General features: G+C 38.8%; 2 protein-coding genes across 4 annotated transcripts; one reads left to right on the top strand and one right to left on the bottom strand.

The window, feature by feature from the left end:
• Positions 1-118: 118 nt before the first annotated feature.
• On the top strand, positions 119-7,176 carry si:ch211-22i13.2 (uncharacterized protein LOC553945 homolog). 2 transcript variants are annotated; one of them, XM_034699611.1, is made up of 7 exons: positions 119-288; positions 658-739; positions 3,594-3,764; positions 3,958-4,019; positions 4,125-4,211; positions 5,390-5,479; positions 5,597-7,176. In XM_034699611.1, exons 1-7 carry the CDS (start codon positions 286-288, stop codon positions 5,645-5,647), a joined length of 546 nt encoding a protein of 181 aa, XP_034555502.1. In that variant the 5' UTR covers positions 119-285; the 3' UTR covers positions 5,648-7,176. The 2 variants fall into 2 exon arrangements, with proteins under 2 accessions (XP_034555502.1, XP_034555501.1); XM_034699610.1 differs by having other exon boundaries at positions 4,122-4,211.
• Positions 5,441-16,565, bottom strand: rd3 (retinal degeneration 3, GUCY2D regulator). Of its 2 annotated transcripts, none has more exons than XM_034699608.1 (3): positions 16,450-16,565; positions 13,552-13,864; positions 5,441-8,041 (listed from the first exon to the last, which is right to left on the bottom strand). In XM_034699608.1, the coding sequence occupies exons 2-3, from the start codon at positions 13,839-13,841 to the stop codon at positions 7,675-7,677; spliced, it is 657 nt and encodes a 218-aa protein (XP_034555499.1). In that variant the 5' UTR covers positions 13,842-13,864; positions 16,450-16,565; the 3' UTR covers positions 5,441-7,674. The 2 variants fall into 2 exon arrangements, with proteins under 2 accessions (XP_034555499.1, XP_034555498.1); XM_034699607.1 differs by lacking the exon at positions 16,450-16,565 and adding an exon at positions 16,133-16,376.
• Between the last annotated feature and the right edge of the window lie 7,360 nt (positions 16,566-23,925).

Raw genomic sequence — 23,925 nt, 5'->3', positions numbered from 1 at the left:
CTATAGCAGCCATCCATTGAATTTCTTTGTAAAATATCAAATTTATTGAATATCATCTTGTTCTCTCTCTGCCTCCTAATGAACCATTTTCGCGCCAGTGTTTTCTTTTCAACCAGCGTAGCTCGCCGTGAAGCATCATGGGATACAAAATGTCTCCCGACAGAGTGAGCTAACGCCACTATACAACAGATAGATGTAGAACATAGACATATAAGTTCTGCCCCTTTTCATCGATTTTAGGGTCAGTATATTCATGTGAAACAGAAATCGTCTTGTGTTGTCGGCATGGTGAGTACAGATCCAGCTCTCATACTACAGGCAGGTTGTTTTAAAGCTCCACGGTCGGACTAGCTTTAGCTCAGTATTCGTTTCTATTTGGTAACGTGAAGCAGACTAGACTAGAGGACTCATGTCAGAGACCACAGAGGGTGCAGAACTTTCATAACAAAGTCAGGATTACAGTCCCATGGTTGTTTGTTCGGACGTAACGTGGAATGCATTATATGTTATTTGTTAAGTTGACGTGTCCTGCTTAAAGCTCAGCTGCATCCAGTCACTTTCAACAACGTGTGTGTGTGTGTGTGTGTGTGTGTGTGTGTGTGTGTGTGTGTGTGTGTGTGTGTGTGTGTGTGTGTGTGTGTGTGTGTGTTCTTGCAGTCAACGAAAGCAGAGGCGAGAGTATCCCGAGTGTCCAGCTCCAGCTCCAGGACAGAGGAGAGAAGGAGATCAAGGAGCAGAGGCAAGCCTACCCACACACCACCATATCAAATACTTCACCAGGTTCACTGTTCACTGTCTGTGAATGTGTGTGAAGGCTGTCAATATGACTATATTATGAGTGAGTAGGGTTGCCAACTGTCTCACTACTAAATAAGGGACAGGTGCACGGTGCCATGGTGGTGTCAGCATGATGTGTGAATTCAGTGTATATTCTGATTCTGATTCAACCGGAAATGCAGAAAGTGTGTATATTCCCTTTAATCCTCACTGTGTCATTATGTAACCTCATATGAATAAGCCTAAGAAAAAAACATTTTGGCTCTTCATATGAGACCAAAAAAACACCAAAAAACCGGCAAAAGAAAAATGAAATGCAGAAGGGGAGTATGACTCAACAAATGTACTTTTTCCATGGATATTTTTTGCTACTCTTGACTGACTCAAGCAGTCTTCTGTCATTTTGCACAGCAGGAGAGAAGTCCTTTAAATGACAGGTCACAGTTTACAGATATTTGAAGTTCATTTTTGATTACCTCTGTGCTGCATCTGTTTCTTGAGTCTGACCATTTAATGGTCATCAGAGAGAAAATCCTCTCCACACTTCTTTGCAGGACTTGAACTGATGTGTGTGAGGGGGCCTGTGATTGGATGACAGGCGGTGTGATTGGCACATGATCTGCCACTGTCGTTTTATCTGATCTAGGATCTGTAGAGTGCAGTCTGCTGTATTTACAAGAGTTAATAGTCAATATACGGGACAATTTAGGTCCTGTATGAAACAAACCAATTTAGCCCAATATACGGGATGTCCCGGCGAATACGAGACAGTTGGCAACCCTACGTAACACACACCACCATATCAAATACTTGACCAGGTTCACTGTTTCTGGCGTGAATGTGATGGCTGTCAATATTACTATATTATGAGTGAATCAGTGGCCATCATTATAATGATCCCAGCTCAATAACTGAGATAATTTGGTGCTCTCTTTTGTCATATATCATAGTCAAATGATAAATCTTGAGCCTGGTTCTGAATGCAAACTTATAATACAAGTACAGACATGAATATACTAGTAGGTGTTTCAGTCCCAGTTATTATTTTAGACAATTAACTACAAAAATCCTGCATGTGTTGCATATGAGGCTACAGTACATGATTGATCTTGTAAAGAGCATAGTGCAGTGATGGCTGATGGGCGAATGAAGCCTTGTGAAGCTCGGGGGCTTTCTTTCTATTTGTGGAAAAGATTTGATTCATTGAAGCTTCAAACTCGGCAAGCAGTGACATCTGGTGGCATGTAAAACTTAGAAGGTATGAAGCACCAGTAACCCTCTTTGATATGCATAGTTTATGATGTAAGGCTTAAGTGTACTGAAATAAAGCTCATGCTTTAAACTTTGCGTTTTCACAAAGCTCTAGTATTTATATCATGTATTTAACGTAAGTAAACATGTTTTGGGGAGTTGAACGAATACCCTTATTTTTAAATGTCCACACAGTTCACAAAGAAGGCTTTCTAAGCTGTCAGACTGAGTGAAGAGTTTTTGTAGTTCTGGTGACGTTTGAACATTAAATGTCGGTTGTCACGTGACGTTTCCACTTTGACACTTCATTCGAGGTGTTGCAGTTCACTCAAGTAGTAGAAGCTTCAGTATCGTCTGCCCACGTCTAACAGAGCTTAAAGCAAGGTTTGTCAGCCATGAAAGTTTTTCTGTTTTACGCATTATATATTTTTTGTGGTTTGTGATGTTAATGCATTTTTGAAGAGAGAGCCAATAACATTTTATCAACAAATATTATTTAGTATACATTTTTAATATAAATTGAAGGTTACTTCATGCAAAAGAAAAAACAGTCTAGTCTAAGACATCCTGATTCTTTTAATTTCAAATTGAAGAACAGTGTATTTGGTATTATATTGTTAACAGGAAATAATAATCTGCATTATTTTGATCTGATATTCGGTGAATTCTGAAATATACCTTGACTTGCTTTCCTTAATAGAAGCCACAGAAGCACTGTAAAGTAATAATAATAATAATAATAATAATAATAATAATAATCTTTATTTATAGAGCACTTTTCAAAATCTGCATTACAAAGTGCTTTACAATGCATCAAAGGGAAAGGTGGAAAATCCTGAACATTTTAAAGGACCATCCAGTTAGTGCATGTACCATTACTTTTCAAAGAAAACATAAAAAAATTAAAAATAAAAACAAGACCCTATTCAAGACACTTTTAATCAATTAAAGTCAGGAAAGCCTCTCCGATAAAAGCTCGTTTTTAGAAATGATTTAAACGAGGGCACAGAATCAGCCAACCTAATTCCCTCTGGCAGATTATTCCAATAAAGTCTTGTTCCAATGTCATCAACACAGCAACAATGGATCTTTGATGGTACCAGCATACTGTATATGTATAACCTCCACAAAAGCAGAACCTCAAACTGTCATATTTCAGCACAGAAGGAGAATTGTTATAGTTTTCTGTATAGACAAATAAAAAAAATAGCATCTGCTCTTTTTAATTTTTTGTTTGCTTCTTATAAGGAACTACTTAAACATGATAATTGAAAATGCAATGACGCTACATTTTCAATTAGTTTGAATATATTTTATTTTCTGAAATCCCCTCCTTGTTCTACATCATGTATTTTTTTATCCACAATGTGTAACTGAAGGAGAATATTGGGTATCATTTTAGTTAGTTTTTTAATGAATCTGTTAAGAAGATAAGAAGAGAGTAATTACACTTCTAAAGATGGCTGGTGTTAAATACTTGCTCTTGACAACAACCATAAATCATCTTCAGTTGATTTAGAAAAGCAGTTGATCTCATCAGTATTATCTTCCTTGTGTTCAAACAGGGAGAGAAAAAGGGAAGCGGAAACGCAGCCGTAGTAGATCTTCTTCATCGTCCTCTTCCAGTTCATCATCATCATCTTCGTCATCATCTTCCTCCTCCTCAGCGTCTTCTTCGTCATCAGGCTCATCGCACTCATCCAGTCGCAGTCAGAGTAGCTCGAGCAGCAGCAGCGGTGAGTGTCTCTTTGAAATCTTCTAATCATCCGACTTTGGCTGATAAAGTTTCATTGCAGTTTTTTTTTTTTTTCAGATTTCTCTCAGTGCTGAAATGTATTTTAATTGTTTCTGCATTTTTCTATAGATAATACTTCTGTTATGATGCCCAAAACAAACTGGTTCACTTTCTTGTTTTTGTTGTTTTTTCAGACTCTCGCAGTAAATCCAGAAAGCACTCAAAGAAGAGGAAAAAGGAGAAACAACACAAAAAAGTAAGCTTATGTGTTCTTGTCATGCCTTTACAAATAGTCAGAAATACTTTGTAAGTAACTGATATCTAATTCCAACTCTTTTTTTTTTTTTTGGTATGGAAGCAGAAAGGAAAGAAAGAGAAGCGACAAAAGCGTAAAAAAGAGAAAAAAGCTAAAGGAGAAGACAATGCGGGACCTGTACAGATCTCCAAGGTAACAACAACATGAATTCATAAATAACATGTCTGTCCAAAGACAGTCAAAATTGCATTTAGCATGCCATTATACAAAGTTTCTGATAGTTGTTGTTGATATATTGTGCAATTTTGGGGACATTTTACAAACCTAAACATTTGAATACTAGGGATGTTTACAATTAATCGACTATTGATTCATTGATTATGAATTTACTCAAACAAATTTTTTAGTTTTGATTTCTTATCTCGACAAACATCATGTGGTCTCATATTTCGTTCAGCTATCAGGGAGGTGTTTTAAGTTTAAAGCATGTTTCAATGTGAACCAGCTGGCTTAAGGTGTTGCACACAGCGGAGACGCTCAGTGGGGGCTGCGGCTGAGTGACAGGTCTCCACCTGACCACGTTCAAATGCTTATTTTCTCACTAAGAACAAGTAGACAGAAAACTTGACGACACTGAGTCTGAAATATGTTTCTGTTCAGTTCCCTTGCTACAGTAAATCCACATGTTGTAGTCTGAGCCTTCACTTTATCAGACTGTATGTCCAAAGAGAATATGAGCCTGCTCCACACGTTGAAATTCAGTGTGTTTAACATTTTGTACACCTCAATACGATCCTTCGCTATTCAGTACTGTCAGTTATATACAGTTGTGCTCATACATTTACATACCCTGGCAGAATTTATGGTTTCTTGGGTAGTTTATGTTGTCTTTATGATATACCAAGAGTAAACACAGTTGTTTGATAAAAAATGTGTGTCACCCAACCACTAACCATGAGTGAAAAAAAAGTTTTTCTCTTATCATTCAAGTTCTCAGAAAAATGGCCAAAAAATTCACAAATTCTTCCAGAGTATGTAAACTTATGAGCACAACTGTATATCGTGTCGTGAAGGAAAATTTGATTCATGGGAAAAAACACATTTGTTTTTGACATGGAAAACGTTAACGTTTTTTTTTTTTAATGATTATTCAATAACTGATTGTTAACATTTCCAAAGATTGATCACAGAAAATACTTGAAATGTACATCCCTATTAATTACGTATTATATAATTGTTGCTTTCTGCGGCAGATGACTGCAGAAACTTATTTTTGACAACACATTTAACCGTTTTGTTGTAATTGTATAACTGTCAGTCAGCTTTCTTTTTTTTTATCCTGTCCCCTTCAACTTTTGTTTCTCTTACAGTACTTGAAAGAAAGAAAAAAAGGAAAGTACAGCATGATTTCAGGGAAGAAAATAAAGATGAAGGTAAAGAAGTCAAAGAAAGACAAACAGGTAATTCACCTTTTAATTGTCTTTTTGCACCAAGTGTACCTTTTTTATACGCTTCTGAATTGATTGGATGCCCTGGCTCACTCATGCCCCCCCTCCCTTTTTTTGTTTGTGCTCCAGCGGGATAAAAATCGAGCAGAACTTCTTGAATTCTTGAACTCCACCCTGTGATGCCACTGAGTTGTGGTGCTTCAAGCTTGAACACATCAACAGACTCAGGAAACAACATCTCATCTTAGCAGAAGAACAAAATGAAGGGTTCGCTGAAGAAACGATGAGTAATAATATGACTGGCATTGAGACACCAGGGCAGCACAGAGCCGGAGACGAAGAAGCTCCAACAGTGACTGGAGAGGAAATGATTAATTTTCATCCTCTCAGGTGGCCAATTCTTCCGCCCTAGTCTTATTTCTTTTGAAATGTAAAAATAAGCTTTTTTTGAAAAGTGACAACCAAATATTTATCTGGGGCAAACTAGATCAGATGAAAGTGGAAAACGTATTTAAAATTGGATCAGGTTGAACTGCCAATCTCCTGGGATTGGATTTGACGTCCTTTGACGCCCCTTTTATTCCTCTTCAAAACTAAGATGTCTATCTGAACTCTCTTCCAGTGAACACAATATGAACCCCCTTCTGTGTCTGCACCTGATGGGCTCTTGTTATTCCTTTGAGATCTGATCTCTGCTCTCCAGAGGACCACCTGTTATCAAGAGCAGAGTGATGATGTAGACACAGATCCCTGCATGTTGTTTGGTGTGCATTTACACCCACGTAAAATCAAAATACAGTTTCAGACAAATGGATACAATCAGATAACGGTCCAATCACAATGACTTTACGCCATACATTTCTATTCAGTCTTACTGCTTTCATTAATGTCTTTGGATGCCGATCATTAGGTGTATGCTGAAGCCAAGACTTGGGTGTGTTATGCTAGTAGCAAGCAGCTATTGTAGCATTAAGCTTCAATATGAGATATGTACTAGAGAGGCTTGTAAAGCTCACTTATTTCCACCTACACAAACCCAGCCAACTTGTAGGTTACAATCCCCGGCTGATATTCACTCACAATCACCTAACTCAGTCTTTTCTACCTGCTGGTCTGTTGTTTTTTTTTGTCAACCTCGCTTGATTAGGACTGCCCAGACATTTATTTTTGTGGATAACTGAACATTACTTTTCCATTGTACATGTTAGCTATGGGAACCTCAGTGTTTTTATTGTGTACTGATATCATAGCTTTTTATCCGTACTTTTTGTTGTAAATATGAGAATCACATCAACATCTTGTTGGATGGAAACTGTAAAATCTATTCTGACATTTGTCTGATCTAAAATCTGTTAAGAATATTGTTTAAATATTAGTCATTTTTATCATTTTGTGATACAAATTGTTTGTCCTCCTGTATGAAACAAGCTGATGGCTTTATATGGATGATGGAGTAAACATGTGTACTGTTGAACCTTGAATTTGATGATGGAGTGTTTGTTTGCTTGCTTGGTTTCTCTTCAGATGTCTTCCTGCAAAAGGAGGAAAGCTTTCAGTTTCCTGACATTGTTGGATGATGAATTCTTGTGCTGTCTCTTGTGTGCCAATAGGAGAAAACAAAGTGCAGTCTGTGGAGAGACAGTATGACTCACCCTCTGGAAGATGTCAATGTGACCGTAGACTTCTTTCAATAAATCACCTCAGGACTACATGTGTAACATTTATACATAGATCTCTTGTGACACATTCAGTCTTTTGAGATCATCAACCTCTGCAGCAGTCTCCCCGTGTAACATAAAAGCATCAATTCCTATATTTGATTGTAGGACTCAAGAAGCATATAGATTACACAAACACCTACAAGGCTGCAATAAATAGCCCTCATTGCGTAGATATCAGTGTCTACAGAATACAAGACACATCACTGCTGGAGGTTATAATCTCTTATCAAGTAGGAACAGGTTACAAAAGAATTCAAGTTACAGTTATTCTGAGAAAAAACACCTGATATTGCTCTTTCTGGTGCAAAGTTTAAACAGTGAGTGAATGAAATGCTGATTGGTCTCATACTGAAACAGGTGGAAGATTACAGGATTCATCCTGCCTCGCCTGCTGCAAAGCGGACACAAGCCACCGCAACAGGTGTTCCTGGAGATCAGCATCTGTCCCACTGAAACGTCCACCATCACTGTCTGTGAACACCCGCATCAGACAACCTTACTGGTGCTGGCACCTTTATATCTGAAGTCTGGCATGCTCCACACCCTCTGCGCCCTCTCCTCTCGCTCCATCCCTCTCTCCACGTCCTCTGACACGGTTTTTAGGTCGCTCAGCCCGGCTCCATCGGACACGGCGGTGGTCAGGCCTACTGTGCTGCCAAACGGGTTGATCTTGATGCGGGACCTGAAGTTCATGAAGGACATGCTCATTGCACGCTTGTTGTTCCACTGGCGGGTGAGCCTCTGCGCCTCCTGCTCCTCCTTGAGGTTATCCAGAGCCTCTAAGAGGACAGAACGAAACAGGCCAGACACCTCCTGAGCCTCGGGCTCATTGGCCTGCAAGACCTCCCTGAACCTGTGCAGAACAAAAGACATAGCATCTTAAATCACATTTATCAGCTTAATTCCAACATTATTTCTTCATGTAAAAAAAAAAAAAAACGATACCCAAAATACAAGTTTTAGTGTTGAAAGTTCAATTTCAATTTGGGCTCATTACACTTTCAGGGACTAATGAACTGCCGGAGCTCTTAACATGAGACTACAATCAAAAGCTCACTGTGGGAAGATCAGTTCTTCCTACTTTAAACGTCTCTTTTCTTTACTTTGGTGTCTCATAGTCTTCAACACCAACTTCTGATACAGGCGACACCTTTTAGGCAGGGGTCAGTTCCTTTAAAAGGTTAACCTCAAAGTTATGTCTTGTTTTAAGTCACTTTTGAAAAATGTTAATAGTCAAATGGGGGCAATAGAAACAAGCCGAGCTGACACTTTTTAACTTTAATATACACAGATTCTGCTGTGTTATTCATAATATTAATAACAATAATAATTTTATTTGTATAGCATTTGCAATACAAGTAACCAAGTGCTTAATAAAAACAGTAAAAGCAGAGAGGCAGTAAAAGCAGAGGTAAGACATAAAAAATTAGAATAAATTGACAAAATAGAAGCTTCAGGTGTGTCTTGAGTCGTGAAATAAATTAGGGACTGACTGTGAGTCTGATTTACTCTGGGAGGCTGTTCCACAGTCGGAGGGCTCTGACAGCAAAGGCCCTGTCACCTTTAGTTTTCAGTTTAGACAGTGGAACAGCAAGCAGTGCACTGCCAGAGGATCTCAGACTGCGTTCTGGTTCTTAGGGGGAAACAAGCTCAGAAATGTATTGAGGGGCTAGTCCATGTTGTGCTTTAAACATGATTAAAAGTATCTTAAAATCAATCCTAAAAACAACAAGGGAGCCAGTGTTGGGATCAGTCTATGGTTGGGATGCTAAAATTGGGGTAAAGTGGGAATTAAAAAAAAAGTTCTAGTTAAAAGCCGAGCTGCTGAGTTTTTGTGCTGTCTGAAGGCGGTGGATTGATTTCTGGTTGAGACAGGTGTATAGTGAGTTGAAGTAGTTAGGTTGGGAGGAAATAAAAGCATGAATGAGTTTTTCTAAGTATTAAAACATACACAGAATATTTTAATTTACAGGGTTTAAAATTCACTGTCTTTTAGCCGTGGTTTGGAGGAGGAACTCCTAAGCAACCTGCCTGCTTCTCTGCCATCAGCAAATTTGTATTCTGGAAAAAACAAAAATAAAAACTAAGAAATTATCAAAACTATCAGGAAGGCTACATAAAGAGGTATTTATTCTTTTTTCATTTATTTATAATTAAACACAAACATTTAAGAACAGAATAAGCTCACAAAATAAACTTAATATTGAGTGCCTTTATCCTCACAGAACCATTAAGAGGAGCAGCAACCAACACACTCAGAGATATTAAACAACATTAAGTTAAAAAATGCCTCAAAGCAGATTAGCAAAAAAAACTTGAAGGCAATGCAACCTTATTGGTGCATGAACATTAATACATGTCTATTCGTGGATAGAAAAATGGGTTCACATTGCTATAAACCACATTTAGACCAGTTCTGATTTTTAATAATAGCCACACAATGTCAAATGTTATAGGAGGCAGTCTGGATCACAGTCATCAACCCACCCACTGTGAGACCAGTACCCTCCTGCTCATCCACCAATTATTCTTCCTCCTCTTCGTCCTGCTAACAAGAGGAGCTGAGGCCTTAACAAGCCTTTAAATAGACGTCTATTAGGGAGCCTGTTTCCCAGTGAGAGCTTCTAGTTATCTGATGATTGGCCCACTTTCTGCTCGGACACAAACACAAATAAGCTCTGCATAGAAGGTTGTTTTTATCACATTGAGGGTCAGAATAATTATGATTATCATTGCAGTTTACCTATCTGAACCCTTTACTTTTAACCTTTCCCGCCACTGTTATGAGTCATTTCAAATCCATCCAGAAGAGAGTGCAATTGATGCTTCTGCTCCACTTTATTTCCTCTGTCATCATTCTAAAGACCGGGTTATTGATATTGAAACATCCTACATAACAGCGCTGTCAAATTAAATAATTGTCAAATTAAATCAAAAGGTGTGAATTGAATTTTCAGATCTCAGACTCTCAGAAAAAGTATCACTCATGTTTGTAGTGGAATAAATATGGTTGGTTTTTTTTAAATCTCAAAACGTAAAAAAAAAATGCACAAAGTAGTCAAGCTACAAAATTGTATGAATAATTATAATGTAATGTACACTACATAATAAAACAACTCCATAACCAATAATATGTCTGTAAGATATGCTTATTTTTTACCTCTTTAATTTTAATTGCTACTCCTCTTTAATTGCTAATAACTTTTTAATAACTGTTACTTTATAGGCTCTTGTTTGCTTTATATATTTATTTTGCACTGTCTACTCTGTTACTGTGACACTTGAATTTCCCCGTTGTGGGACGAGTAAGGGACTTTCTTATCTTATCTTATCTTATAGTATACCTAAAATGTCACATGTGAGCAAGGATGATAGAATGTGTCTGTTTTAATGCCAAAAGACTGTGCAGTTATGTATTTTAAGTACTATATGTATAGTTATAAAGGCTCATAGACAGATAAGCACATACATATGTGGAATATCATTGACAAACAGCTTCGTTATAACAGGTCACTGCATCTATAACCAAAAAAAAGTGAAGCAACCCTCTGCAAAAATTAAGAAATAACCCCTCCAATTTTTTAATTCTTACTCCTGATGTGAGAATTTCATAAACTGCAGTCCTTGTTTTTGTTAATGTTGTACATTTATTGTGCTCTTTATTGACTTATCATTTTTCAGTTAGCATTTTATGCTGACCACTCACTGCCTAGAATAAGAATCTAACAGACAGAGCGCTTTTGAGGAAAACCAAAAATGTACCTCTGGCAAGGAGAGAGCATCACTTAATTAAACGTCACTGTCAATTTCAATTGCTACCTTATTTTTAACTTTTCTTTCCACTATTATGTATTTTATTAATTTTACTGTATTGATTTTATTTTATTTTTAAGTATTTTATTTATAATCATGCCTTTTATCATTTTACCATTGCTGTTGTTTTCTGACTGTCTGTTATTCTGTGAAGCACTTCGGGTTGCATGTTTTTATGTATGAAAAGATGCTATATAAATAAAGTTGAGTTGAGTTGAGTTGAGTTGAGATTCTGAAGACTCCTCCTCTGTACTGCTAATTAAAATCCCACAAACATGCTCAGTTTGGTCCCTGTTGTGTGTGTGACTTCCACCAAGCATTTAGCACATTAACAGTGTTTCCAAAATCTGTTGAACTCTAACAAGACACCTGAGAGCTCAGCAGCTGTGTGCGAACAGATGCTCAAAGGAGCTCAGGGTGTATCTTCTGCAGACAGAGACACGAACGATTTATAGAGTCATGTGTTGGAGGATGGAGAAATTGGCTCGGTTTCCCTGACCAAACATCCTCCTTGCTCTGCCAAGGACGACGCGAAGTGCTTTTCCGTCTGCCAGCAACACCTTGACGAATCATGGAATAAAAAGGGCACCTTGGGTTTGAGCCTGAAAGAGCAACCAGCCAGTGCTAAGCCCTGCCCCCTTTTCACTCTGTGCTCCAATAGCAGATGAAGTAGCTTTGATTAATGGCAGATACTTTTCAGTTAGGTAGCTGGATCCAATTTAGCCTTAATCATTAAACCAACATAAACATCAACAACATATAATGTTGCAAACTGTTACCTAAATTAAAGGTTTTTCGAGAGAGAAACTATATCTTTCCAAAAGCTGCTAGTTGTTTTAAAGATCATTGTATTCTTGAGAATTCAGCTCTGTGTGAGGCTTTACTCTTCAGTGATTTTTTTTGTCTAAATATTTCAGGATTTTAACAAGCTTTTTTCTGATTATTTTCCAAAGCATCATATATTTTACAAGTTATCATGCTGTGAATCTAAATAGAACACAAAACAGTACATTACATTCTTATGAGTTTTCCAGCTTATAATTGAAAATGAAATGGCAATAGCTGCTGTCATGGTTTTCTCTGAGTTGTCTCATGGCTGTGGTTTCATGGCCACATTTTGATATCAACATATTTGATGAAAGAGGGTCTGCTGTTCACCCCTGACATTTGAATTGAAACAGTGCACAGAAGTGATATTGGACACAATGCATTTCTTTTACTCAGCGGCTACCTTTCAGCTTCAACCCATTCAGCAAAAACTGTTTTGCATGTGCTAATTGGTTCCCAAAAGATGGACATCTACTAGCTGAGGTTGTCTATTATGTGTAACTCTTAATCAGGCAACAGCTCACGAGAACATATATACCCAACAATGGCCCAACACAAGAGAGCACGTGCAGCAATAGATCAGTCAGGAAATTAGCCAGTGAAACATTTATACAGTAGCCTACTGTTTTCTTTTGCTCAATTATTAAATGGTTTAAACTGCCCCTGGGTAAATTAGAATTTCCATTGGTTTAAGAGTGTTATATATGTTTCAAATATATATGTATATAAGGACATCAATACTTAGTTAAGGCAAATTTGCAGCTTGTAACTGTAGAATAAAAACATACATATTCTTTAAACTTTGACATCACTGCAGTCTACCTCTGTACTAAGTGACATTAACAGTTTCAGAAATTCAGCTGAGCAATACAATTTTTGTACACAGTATGGCATTGCATGGTATGATATGCTAATGTTATAGTGTGGTTACATTATGATATGTTATTGTATAGTATGGCCTGGCATGGCATTGTAAGATCTCGTATGGTATGGTATCGTTGTATTATGGAATGGTAGGATATGGTCTGGTCTGGTCTGGTATGGTATGGTATGGTATGGTATGGTATGGTAGGATTTGGTATGGTAGGATTTGGCATGGCATGGCATGGCATGGCATGGCATGGCATGGCATGGTAGGATTTGGTATGGTATGGTATGGTATGGCATGGTATGGTATGGTATGGTATGGTATGGTAGGATTTGGTATGGCATGGCATGGTATGGTACGGTATGGCATGGCATGGCATGGCATGGCATGGCATGGCATGGCAAGGTATGGCATGGCAAGGTATGGCATGGCAAGGTATGGCATGGCAAGGTATGGCATGGCAAGGTATGGCATGGCAAGGTATGGCATGGCATGATTATATTCTGGTATTTTTTCCTTCATTTGACAGAACATCTGATGAGACAGGAAATGCAGGGAGCATTTGAGTGGGGGAGCACATGCAGTAAATGGCCAAGGCTGGGAGTGACAGCTCCGTGACAGCTGCAAAAAGGAGTATGACCTCTGTAGTATATGTGGTGAGCGCTTAAACCACTAGGCCAACGGCACCCCAATATTATCTATTGATGATGTAAATATGAACCAGGGAATGGCACTACAAATACAGCATAATTTTATTTGAGCTCTTTTATGTTTTTATTGCCCCTACAATCAGAAAGTCATAGAGGCGCCACAGAATCATCATAGTTACATGATAAGACTGTGTGTGTCCTTACTTGAGAATGACGAGCCCGCAGCAGGGTGGGGGCACCTTGGAGCAGAGGTCCTCCAAGCCAAGCTTCTCCCCTGTGCTAATGCTGAAGGAGGAGCGAGGTGTGTTGGCCAGCCAGCTGTAATCCACCCCTGTTTTGAGTCGGCGGTACTCATTCTCCCTCTCTTTCTGTTGCCGCTCGGCCTCCTTCAGCTGCCAGTTGAACTCTAGCATCAGGGTGTCGGTGACAACGTCAGCTGGATCTCTGCGGGGACTCCTGTAATATGGCTCATTCCAGTTCAACCATGAGGCCATGGTGCTGTTGTTCCTCACAGCCCCTAATGATGACAGAAAATCAGAGGTAATAACACTGAAATGATGAAATGTGACATTATTATTCCGGTTGTTTGTCCTGATTAATTGATCTTGAAGTGAACTGGCAAGGCTGAGTGTGACTGGAGAATAAGAGTCTGCCTTTCTCTATAAAAATGTTGAAAGCAAACAGAATACATTTGCTGCTTGTATTGAAAGTGATAAGTTCACAAGGAGACATTTTGAAAAGGTTATGCAGTGATTGAAATCTCTGTACTTTGCTGAGCTTGAAATATGAGAGTGATAACACAAAATAAACTCTACAGAGGTGCAGCAAGCGGATACTGAACATTTAATTCATGGCCTTGAACATTTCAGTGCTGTTCAAGGACTATCAAATAAATGCAGCAATCCAGAAAAAAGACTTAATCTTTTTCCATTCAGTGGTTTATGTCTGCATAAAACATGAACCAGCGTGCACAATACGGCACCACTTTTAACTACACATCCTTTTAAGTCTGTTAAATCAAATGCATATTCCCCTCAGAGAATATTCCCTCCGGCTCTTTGTTCTACCGGTGTCATATCCGCTCCCACAGGTGCTGCACTCATTTGAACCAAACAGATCAGTCTTTTGTTTTGGCTTGTTTTGATGATGAAAGTAATTAAATTATAACAAGCAGCCGCAGATGGTGGTGTTCTATCTTTGATAATACAATACAAGGTTGTAGTTTTATCATTCCCCCTTAGGTCATCACACTACATGGACATCACTTTAACAATTACTGCTGATTATCTATCATAGATAAACTGGTTTACTGAAAAGTAATCAGGAATAATTGGACAACATTGAAAGTAAAATGCCAAAAACTCTAGCTCCAGCTTAATAATGTTAATACTTGTCACTTATCTCCCCCTTTTGGGATAGATTACAGAATTATAGCTAAACCTATTATTCAGTATGATCAATTTAAATGACTGATGTTTCAATTTATTCAAAAATATTCATTGAAGTAGCCCTAATCAGGATATATTTTGGTTTTTGGATAGGTCAGATACATAACGCAATGAAAACAAATGAGCAGCTTGAGTTCAAGGAAATTAAGATGACTGTTTATTACTTTTCTGATAATTGTAAGATCAAATAAGTGATTGATTTATCAAGCACATAATATGAGAGGGACCCTGAAATAGAGGCACAGCAGTGTAAAGTTAATATAGTAAAGAAACACACACTGTGAATGATATTCTGTACACATTTTGTAGGTTATCCAATACCTCCAATAGGCATCCGATTTACTGCTTGTCCTGAACTGCTCCTAAGATTCTCCACCAAACCTCAGCTGCTCTGGAGAGCTAATTTGTGCTTTACACAACTCTACCTCACAGCACACAGGCTGTTGATGGTGCTGCAGTGGGTCAGATTATCAACATGTGCAGCAATAAGCTTACACAACAAAGTGACAGAGTGAGATTAGATTCAGCCTCGCTCTTACCTCTGGACCCAAATGTTTCACCCTGAACCAGGTGACCCTTCAAAATAAAAGCAAACGTGTAGCAGAAACAGAGTACTTATTTAATACTAATCTGATGCTTCTTGCTCTTTTGTGTCATATTGTAGTTTGTTTTATCTTGTGGAGTTCAGAGTTCATTATTTTTGAGTTTACATTTTTGCATAATTTTTACAATATTTGTTGAATTTTCTACATTTTCAAGACCCGGTTTGCAAATAAGTTAAGAGTCTTTATGCTGCTGTGTACGGCATTGACTTACACACTGAATACTTGTCCCTATATACAGGTACATATTAGATAGGAAAATAGTGGCTTTGCATGTCCTGGTTCTTTTTATTCCATAATCTAATATTAATATGACGAAGGTTCTCTTACAATAGGTACAAATAGGTTAGTACAATAAATAATGAGTATAGATGCAGTATAATGTTATTTTCATCAATGATTAATCAGCTCAATGTTCTCAAATTAAGCATACAATAAATATTTCTTGATTATATCTTTAGAAAAAATTGAAAAAATGTCCATTGTCCTTCAAAGCCAAATATATTTCTAATTGTCGTTAGCAGCATATACCTTATCCCTAAAATATTACATTTAAGCTACTTAGCAAACAAAGAAACTTGCCATTTCCTACATTTCAGAAACTTCCAGCTTGCTTAAACTTTCCTTTCCCAACAACCTGGGAATAATTCCGCTGCTCAGTCTGCAGGCTATACTTTTGACAGATCTAATCGCCAATTCTGCCCAAAAACAGTTGATAAAGAAGCCTTTTCTTACCTCTTCTTCTTGTTATTCTCCTAAAGTTTTTCTCTTAACTCCACAAGGTACAAAACCACTTCAAAAAGAAGGAGGGAAGTCTTTGGATGTCTGACAGATGGAGCAGATGCTGAGGAGACAAGACTGGCTGAATGAAGACGCAAAGAGAGGAAAAGAGAAATGGATTCTATCTCCTCTCCTCGTCCTCCTCACAGTCCCACTGTGCTATCTCCACCCCTCTCTCTCTCTCTCTCTCTCTCTCTCTCTCTCTCTCTCTCTCTCTCTCTCTCTCTCTCTCTCTCTTTCTCTCTCTCTCTCTCTCTCTTTCTCTCTCTCACACTCTCTCGCTCTCTCTCTATTTCCCCTCCTCCCAGGAGCATCCTTGGCCTGTCTTTACTTGTTGCAGTAGGTTGGGGGCACCATCTCCAACAGGAGCCTTTGGTTCCACCCCGCCTCCCCCCCTCCATGAGGTGCTTATGTAGCTTTTTACGATTCGCCGTTGCCATAGTGATGCTCCTAAGCCTATTTGTCCACAATAAGCTCCATCAGCTGAAAGGGAGCTGGAGAGCGATGAAGAGGCAGATAAAGAGGACACAGTGGGTTGAGCAGTGAGATGAAAACAGGAAGATAAATCAGAGGATGTTGTGGTTGGCGACAGGGATAGTGTAATGTTGACGACAGCTTTAGCTAAATGGGGACAGGTGCAACATCTGCACAAGGTCATCCTGCGTGTGTGTAAATGAACTTCCTCAGATAATGAGTCTCAGTGGCCCTGAGCAGTCATGCATGAATTACAGGAGGGCTGGAGCAAGAGGAAATGTGTGTTGGTGTGAGGTGCAGATGACAGAGAAGCAGATAGGCAAAGAGTCCAGATTGAATGTGCAGTTGTTGTGTAGGTGGATATCAAGGTTTGTAGCTTTATTTTGTGCGTGGGTGTGAGCAGCTCAGCTCAGACGCTGTCCTTCTTAACATGCTCTGCACTGATACCTGAAAATCTCTGTTTAGTCATAGCTGAAAAAACAACATACAACAGTGAAGACCAACAACTTGTTTCAGTTCCACAGTGTCGAAGAACCCTTCAGTTTTCCTGAATAAAATCAACAAAACAAAAAAATTGGGGCAGTTTGAGTCAACTGGAAGTCAAGAGGGCACATTATGTTTTTTGTTAGATTTGTTATGAGTTCTGTTATTTGGAAGGACGAAACTGGATAGAAAATGATCTACTATAAATACAGCTCTGAAGGCTAACAAATAAAACAAAAAAAATATTAAATCAATAGATAAAAATCAGTTAAAAGTACTATTACCCAACCCAGTTGTGTTAATACTTGCAAAAGTGTCACCAGGGACAACCTGATCACTATTGTCATATCTAATCTATCCACAGAAAGGAGCCACATTTCACCTCTGCCTGTTGACACTGGTAAAAATGTTAGATTCCATCTCAAGCTACTTTAGGGAGTAGGGAAAAAATGACAGTTACTATCATCTCTCTCTTCATCATCCTCTATCCCTCTTTCCAACCCCAACTCAGTTAAAGCAGATGTCTGTCTAACATGAGTCTGGTTCTGCTCAAGGTTTCTGCCTGTTAAAGGAAGTTTGTTCTTGCCGCTGTAACTTGCTAAATGCTGCAAATATAACATAAAGTATGGTCTCGACCTGCTCTGTTTTTAAAGCATCTTGAGATAACATTTGTTGTGATTTAGTGCTATATAAATCAAGATTGATTGATTGAGAGGAGCTATTGAGTCCTAGGAAAAGGAGGTAGAGCCATCAGAGCATCTCTGAGTTGCAGAGTGTGACAAAGTGACTTAAACAGAAGCGGTAGTGATAATAGTGACGGTGTTAAAAGTTGTTACATTGGCTTTACTAATGTATAAAGGTGTGTCTACTGCAAAGTTCTAAGAGGAAGGAGAGCTGAATGAGGGCCGACATGTCAACATAAATAGTCCTCGAGATGTCTCTTTCACTTTGTCTAACATTCAACAGAAATGTTGTAATGTGTAATTTTACTTATGTGATATCTTAAAGTGAAGACTGTCATAAATGTAAACCAAAAATCCTGACTCAGGAAGTACCCTTTATTAATCACCACGTTAGACTGTCACAATGTGAAAAAAGGAGGAGGACCCATGTGGAGAATTGTGAGACTTGAATAATAAAATAACAAAAGGTACAAACAAAAAGGAATGGATGAAGCAACACAGAGAACACAGGAGAAGAAAAAGGAAGACTTAGGCTGTTTTCAAAACGGCCTGCTACATACTACCTACGAATGAAGTAGGCAATAGGTACTGCCTACTACATACTGCGTTTGAACTTAGAATGTAATATGTACTGTTCTGTTGGGTCTGGTCTGCAGCACGCTGAGCCAGACGTCACTGGATTTCAGGTTTCAGAAAGTGGAAGTAAACAACGACCAAGTTGATAGAGAAACTTCATCTTTAGCATTCACTATAACATCTGGGTAGTTTGGCATACTGCAAATTTTGCTCTTTTTCACATACTACCTACTACATTCTACATTTTGGCCAATCCAGTATGTACTGCTAGTATAGTAGGCGGTTTTGAATACAGCCTTAGATCCAACACTGGGTAACAAGCAACAGGTGTGAACACAGGACACAGGTAAAACCAATAAGGTTAATCAAAAAGGAGAGAAACACACAAGCACAGGAAGTAAAACTTAACTGGAAACGGGGATCGAGAATTACAAAATAAAACAGAAACACATTAAACTTGGCAAAGAAACACACAAGGAAGTAACACAAGACATGGATCACTAATAACAAGAAGAAGACATAGAATAACTTATAAATAATACAGAAAACAGGCAGGGAGGAACAAGGCATGAAACACAAGGCAAATCCACAACATTAAAGAGGAAAACAAAGACAGAAAACACAAGGAAAAATCAAAAACTAAACTAGATGAACTCATGACACTGCACTTTTATTTATTTAGAGGGTCGAAGTCAGATTTGTCCAAAGAGTTAGATACTGACTATGATAAGGAAAGGCAGGATGTCACTCAAAATATTGATATTGGTTCTTCTTAATTATTCCAGTAAGTCACAAAAGTGCATTATTTTGAACAACACACATGTGATACCAGGACTCTGTAACAGATATACACACATCTGACAGTTAGTTATATGAAAGGAAATGAACTGTTGCTGTCTATGTTGCCAAAGTGTCATTACACCCAATACACAAGTACACACATTTAGGTGAGCGTGAGACCTTGAAATGCAAATTGAGTGTCTGTACCTCATGTTGATGGTAACAGATGGAAGGTAAGCTTGTCCTGTAATCCAAACAGATGACTGTGTTAATCCTCTAAAGTGATTCCCTCCATCAGCTCCTATGATGATGCCCACTGAGTGAGCGGACACACAGCTCTGACACTGTCACACTGATGTTGTTTCATGGTGAACTCGACCTCTGGCATAGGCATCAGCCTTTAGATCCATTACCTTTTATCGTCTAATGTGTTTGTTCCCTCAATTCTCAGGCCTGTGTTAATGAGTGACACAAAACAGGGTCACACCGGGTGGTTGTGCCAAAGGAGGGTTGGAGTTAGCTGCACCGGGGCCCATTCAGAATCTTTGTCATCTTATTAACAAAAATCTGCTTTCATGATTTTGCAATTAAATCCATGATTACATGCAAAGAATAAGATGGGGAGCATAATCTCGCTTGGGAACAGGAGGATGCAAGCGTGTTTATGGGTGTTTTTTTCGTAAATACACTACCTGACAAAAGTTTTAGAACACCCCAATTTTTCCACTTTTTTATTGAAATCCAAGCAGTTCACGTCCATTGAATAGATTGAAATGGTACAAAGGTAAGTGGTGAACTGCCAGATGTAAAAAAAAAAAAAAGAGGGTAAGATTACCCAAAACTGAAAAAAGAATGTACATTTCAGAATTATATGAAAAGGCGTTTTTCAGGGAACAAGAAATGGGTTGCTGTTCTGCAGCAACTGAGGTTAGTCAAGCCTTGAAAGTTAGTGCTACCAATTCTTACAGGTGTCCCAACTTCCCTTGATTACTTACAACTCCCTCTGTCTGCATAAAAGTAGTGTTGGAACACACTGTGCTACCATACCCTCGTGAGCATCATTTTAACAGTCTAGTACTCCAGAAAGTAATGTGTTGCTTAATAGATGGCCAGAAAAGGGTGCCAAAGGTGGCTACCTCGATGAGTCAAAAGTTTAGACTGCATTTTGGTTTATGAATTGATTCCATGATTTATTTTTAAAATTAAATAGTTTATTTGTTCGATGTTTTCATTTCAGAGCACAAATAAGACATTGAACTGCATCATTTTCAATAAAAATCGGGGTGTTCTAAAACTTTTGACCGGTAGTGTATAAAGATAAAAGTATTCTATCTTAGATTAGCTTAGATTATCTTGAACGCTGGAGGAAGCATGCAAGTTTCATTTTTTTTATTTGAGTTAGTTTAACCCCCAAAGACCTAGACAGTCGCCGGTGGCTACTTGTTAACTTTTGAATCGCTAATCCTATCAACAAGCTTTAAAAACTCAGTTACAGTGGACATTCTCAGCTTTCTATCGATACCACATTTGTTTCATTCAGCATTTTCAAAGTAAATTCAGGAGAGTCTGGTGCCACCAAAGATGGTCTAGGTCTTTAAGGGATAAAGGTAAAAAGTAGTTGCCAGCTGGCCTCGCCTACATTAGCTTGTAAACAAGCGGAAACAGTCATTCAGGCAGTGGCACATGATGTAAGGATGTTTGTTGTTGGATTTGGTTGCTTCTGGCTTGCTGTTACTCACTGTTTACAGTATTTATACTAAGCTTAGTTGCCTGCTGTAGCTTCATTAACCACAGACACTCACAAGTTGTAGCATTCGAATAGTTGAACAGACTTCATATCAAAATCTCTACGTTATTGTGTACCCACGTACGCTTCAATATGTCTTGGTTACATTACTTTGTAAGCATAAACACACAGCCTGACCGTGGTACATAAACCTGGTAATCTGCAGGAGGTGAGTGACAGGAGGTGAGATACAGACAGTGAGTCAGTGTGACTCAAGGATAAAACAGATGGATCACGACAGCCTTAACAACTTAGGCTGGTGTGAACAACTGCCTGCATCATGCTCCTGTAATGATGCCAACCAACACACACACATACACACACACACACACACACACACACACACACACACACACACACACACACACACACACACACAAACACACAGGTAGTCATACCAGATCAGAGTAAATCAATGGTTATTAGTCTCATTTAGATATATTTTCTCATGATGTTAATGTTATTTTCAGTACATTTCATACTCTTTACATTCTCCACCTTCTCTGGACTATCATTACTGACAATCTGGGTGTGTTTTTTTTTTTTTTATCCAAACTTAATCTCAGAACTATGAAAGTGTTAACCCGTTAGTTGCAGTTGTTTCCACACATTTAAATAGATATTGCAGCTTTGTCATGCACTTTTGTCCTGTAATATGCAGTGTATTTCTATCATACATATTATGATGATGCACTGTTGTCTTGGTAAGTAAAGGACACTGAGATGTGACCATGCATTTGCTGGGTCTAATTTGTAAAGAGAATTGAATCCCAGTGGCTGTGACAAACAGCTGGGGCTCAGCAGTAGAGTCGCTCACGACTCAATCAAAAAGTTGGCAGTTCGATCTCAGCTCCTACAGTCCACATGATGAAGTGTCCTTGGACCAAACGCTGAACCCTGAATTGCTCCCAAGTGGCACAGCCAGTGGTGAATTAATGAGTATGAATGGGATTGATTCATTCTGATGGGCATTAGCATTGCAGCCTCTGTTGTCAGTGTATGAATGAATGAATGTGGTATGTTTTGTAAATGCACTTTGAGTGTTCAGTAGACTGGAAAACTGCTTTATAAATAAAGTCCATTAACTTCCTTTCTTATATTTTTCCCTTATAGTTGTGTTGCTTGCCACCTTTATGCAGACTCTCAAATTTATCTGCCCCTGAAAAGAAGTGATGAAAGCTCCTTGGAACCTTTGCTGGACTGTCTCAGAGACATCAAAGCCTGGGGAGGAGCCTGAACGTTTTAAATATCAATGATGTTGGTCCTATGATCAATGGTGTTTGGTCCCAGTCAAGCGACAACCTCCGGTCTAAAAATATGAGTCCAAAGCGGAAGTGCTAAAAACTGCAGTTCATTGCGGATCCGCTTGAGGCTGGCTCCGGAAGTATCGGAAACCACATACACACCAATTCAAAAAAGCCGATCTTTACAGCAGAAATAAACATGTTTACAGCCTGGTACAAAAGACCAGTGTAGTCTGGATAGCTCATTTCTCGATTGGCACACACTGTACAGGGGATGAATTTTTTTAAAACGCGGCAATTTCAAAGATATTGAGATTACAAGTCTTCCAATGAGAGGCACAGCTGACTTGATTGACAGGCGGGAACACTGTAGCTGTTGGCTAGGAGGCTTAAAGCCCGCTTCTTTACGTCACAATTACTCGACAGCAGCACTATGGCCGCCGCCGACGATTGGCCTCAAAACAGCGCTTCAGAAACAGATGGGTGACGTCACGGATACTACGTCCATATTTTATACAGTCTATGGTCCCAGTGCTGCCTGTGATGCCTCTTTTAAGGACCTTCGATCCCTGCAAGCATATGTCAAATCTATGGTTACCAACCTTGTCATCAAAATGGACAGTGATTTTTGAGGCACTTGTAAGCGTTAACACATGTCCTGGTTGCCCTCCACTGGCTCACTGCTCTTTTTAGCAACTGATTCAAAGATTTTATTATTGGTTTTTAAATCTATAAAGATTTAAAGTGGTAGAGTTGGTCATCCTTCAACAGGGAGGTGAGCAGTTTGATACCAGCTCCCACAGTGACATGCCAAAGTGTCATTGGGTAACACACTGAACTCCAAATTGTTCCCGGTGGTATGTAGCCAGTGGTGTGTGAGTGCGTGTGAATGGGATTCATTAGTACTGATGGGGACTTTGCATCCTCTATACGAAAATATAGATGTTTAAACTCACTGTATATTTACAATTAGCATCTCAATACATTTTTAACCTCCTGCAAGTCTACACCTCTTTGAGGTCTTTGAGATTTGTTGATCAGGTTCTTCTCATGATCCCTAAGAGCAGAGACTGCACCTTTTCAGCAGTGAAACCCAAATATTGCAACAAGCTACCCATTCACTTAAGTATGTTCATCTTTTGATTTATATCTCAATACTTATCTTACTCCTTGGCTTTTAACCCAACACGAGAGTTGTGTGGTCTTTGAATTTCTGTTGTATTTTACTCTCTTAGTTTTGTGCTCTTGTGTATGTTTTTCAGGTTTTTCTTTATTTTACAGAGGAGTTAAACTTTACATCAACCTGTGCTCTGATTGACCTGTTGATTTCAAGGCTCTGGCCTTAAGCTTGTTCTCCTCTCCAGGATTTTGTGAGCACCCAAACACACCACTAGAGGGTAGATTCTGACCACTTTAGCTGCTGACAGGCTCCACATAAGGCTCCTTAATTCTGTATTCCCAATGCAACATCCCAGATTGTTGTAAAAATGAGCATCACAGGTGCTGTGAGTTCAATTATATAGTTTTGGGTGGAGACACTTTTGTGTTTTTAGAACTCATACTTCACATTCTTGGGATGAAAAACCTAGAAGACTGATCACACAAACAACATGCCACCACACCTCCTGGACAAATATTAATCCACGTACATGAACACATTCCTCAGTGAATAAAACAACAACAAAGAGAGCAGGGGGCTTTAGAAGAGCACCTGACACTGTG

Source organism: Notolabrus celidotus, chromosome 13, assembly GCF_009762535.1.
Source record: "Notolabrus celidotus isolate fNotCel1 chromosome 13, fNotCel1.pri, whole genome shotgun sequence".
Lineage (NCBI taxonomy): Eukaryota > Metazoa > Chordata > Actinopteri > Labriformes > Labridae > Notolabrus > Notolabrus celidotus.
Note: the sequence above shows the minus strand (reverse complement) of the source record. Positions and strands in the feature narration are given on the sequence as shown.

Excerpts from the sequence above, each read along its gene's own strand:
- si:ch211-22i13.2 (XM_034699610.1), top strand. Across the intron at positions 4,212-5,389 it reads GACCTGTACAGATCTCCAAG|TACTTGAAAGAAAGAAAAAA; the intron begins GTAACAACAACA and ends TTTCTCTTACAG. Across the intron at positions 5,480-5,596 it reads AGTCAAAGAAAGACAAACAG|CGGGATAAAAATCGAGCAGA; the intron begins GTAATTCACCTT and ends TTTGTGCTCCAG.
- rd3 (XM_034699608.1), bottom strand. The coding sequence starts at position 13,841 with ATGGCCTCATGGTTGAACTGGAATGAGCCATATTACAGGAGTCCCCGC. Across the intron at positions 8,042-13,551 it reads TGCGGGCTCGTCATTCTCAA|GTTCAGGGAGGTCTTGCAGG; the intron begins GTAAGGACACAC and ends TGTTCTGCACAG.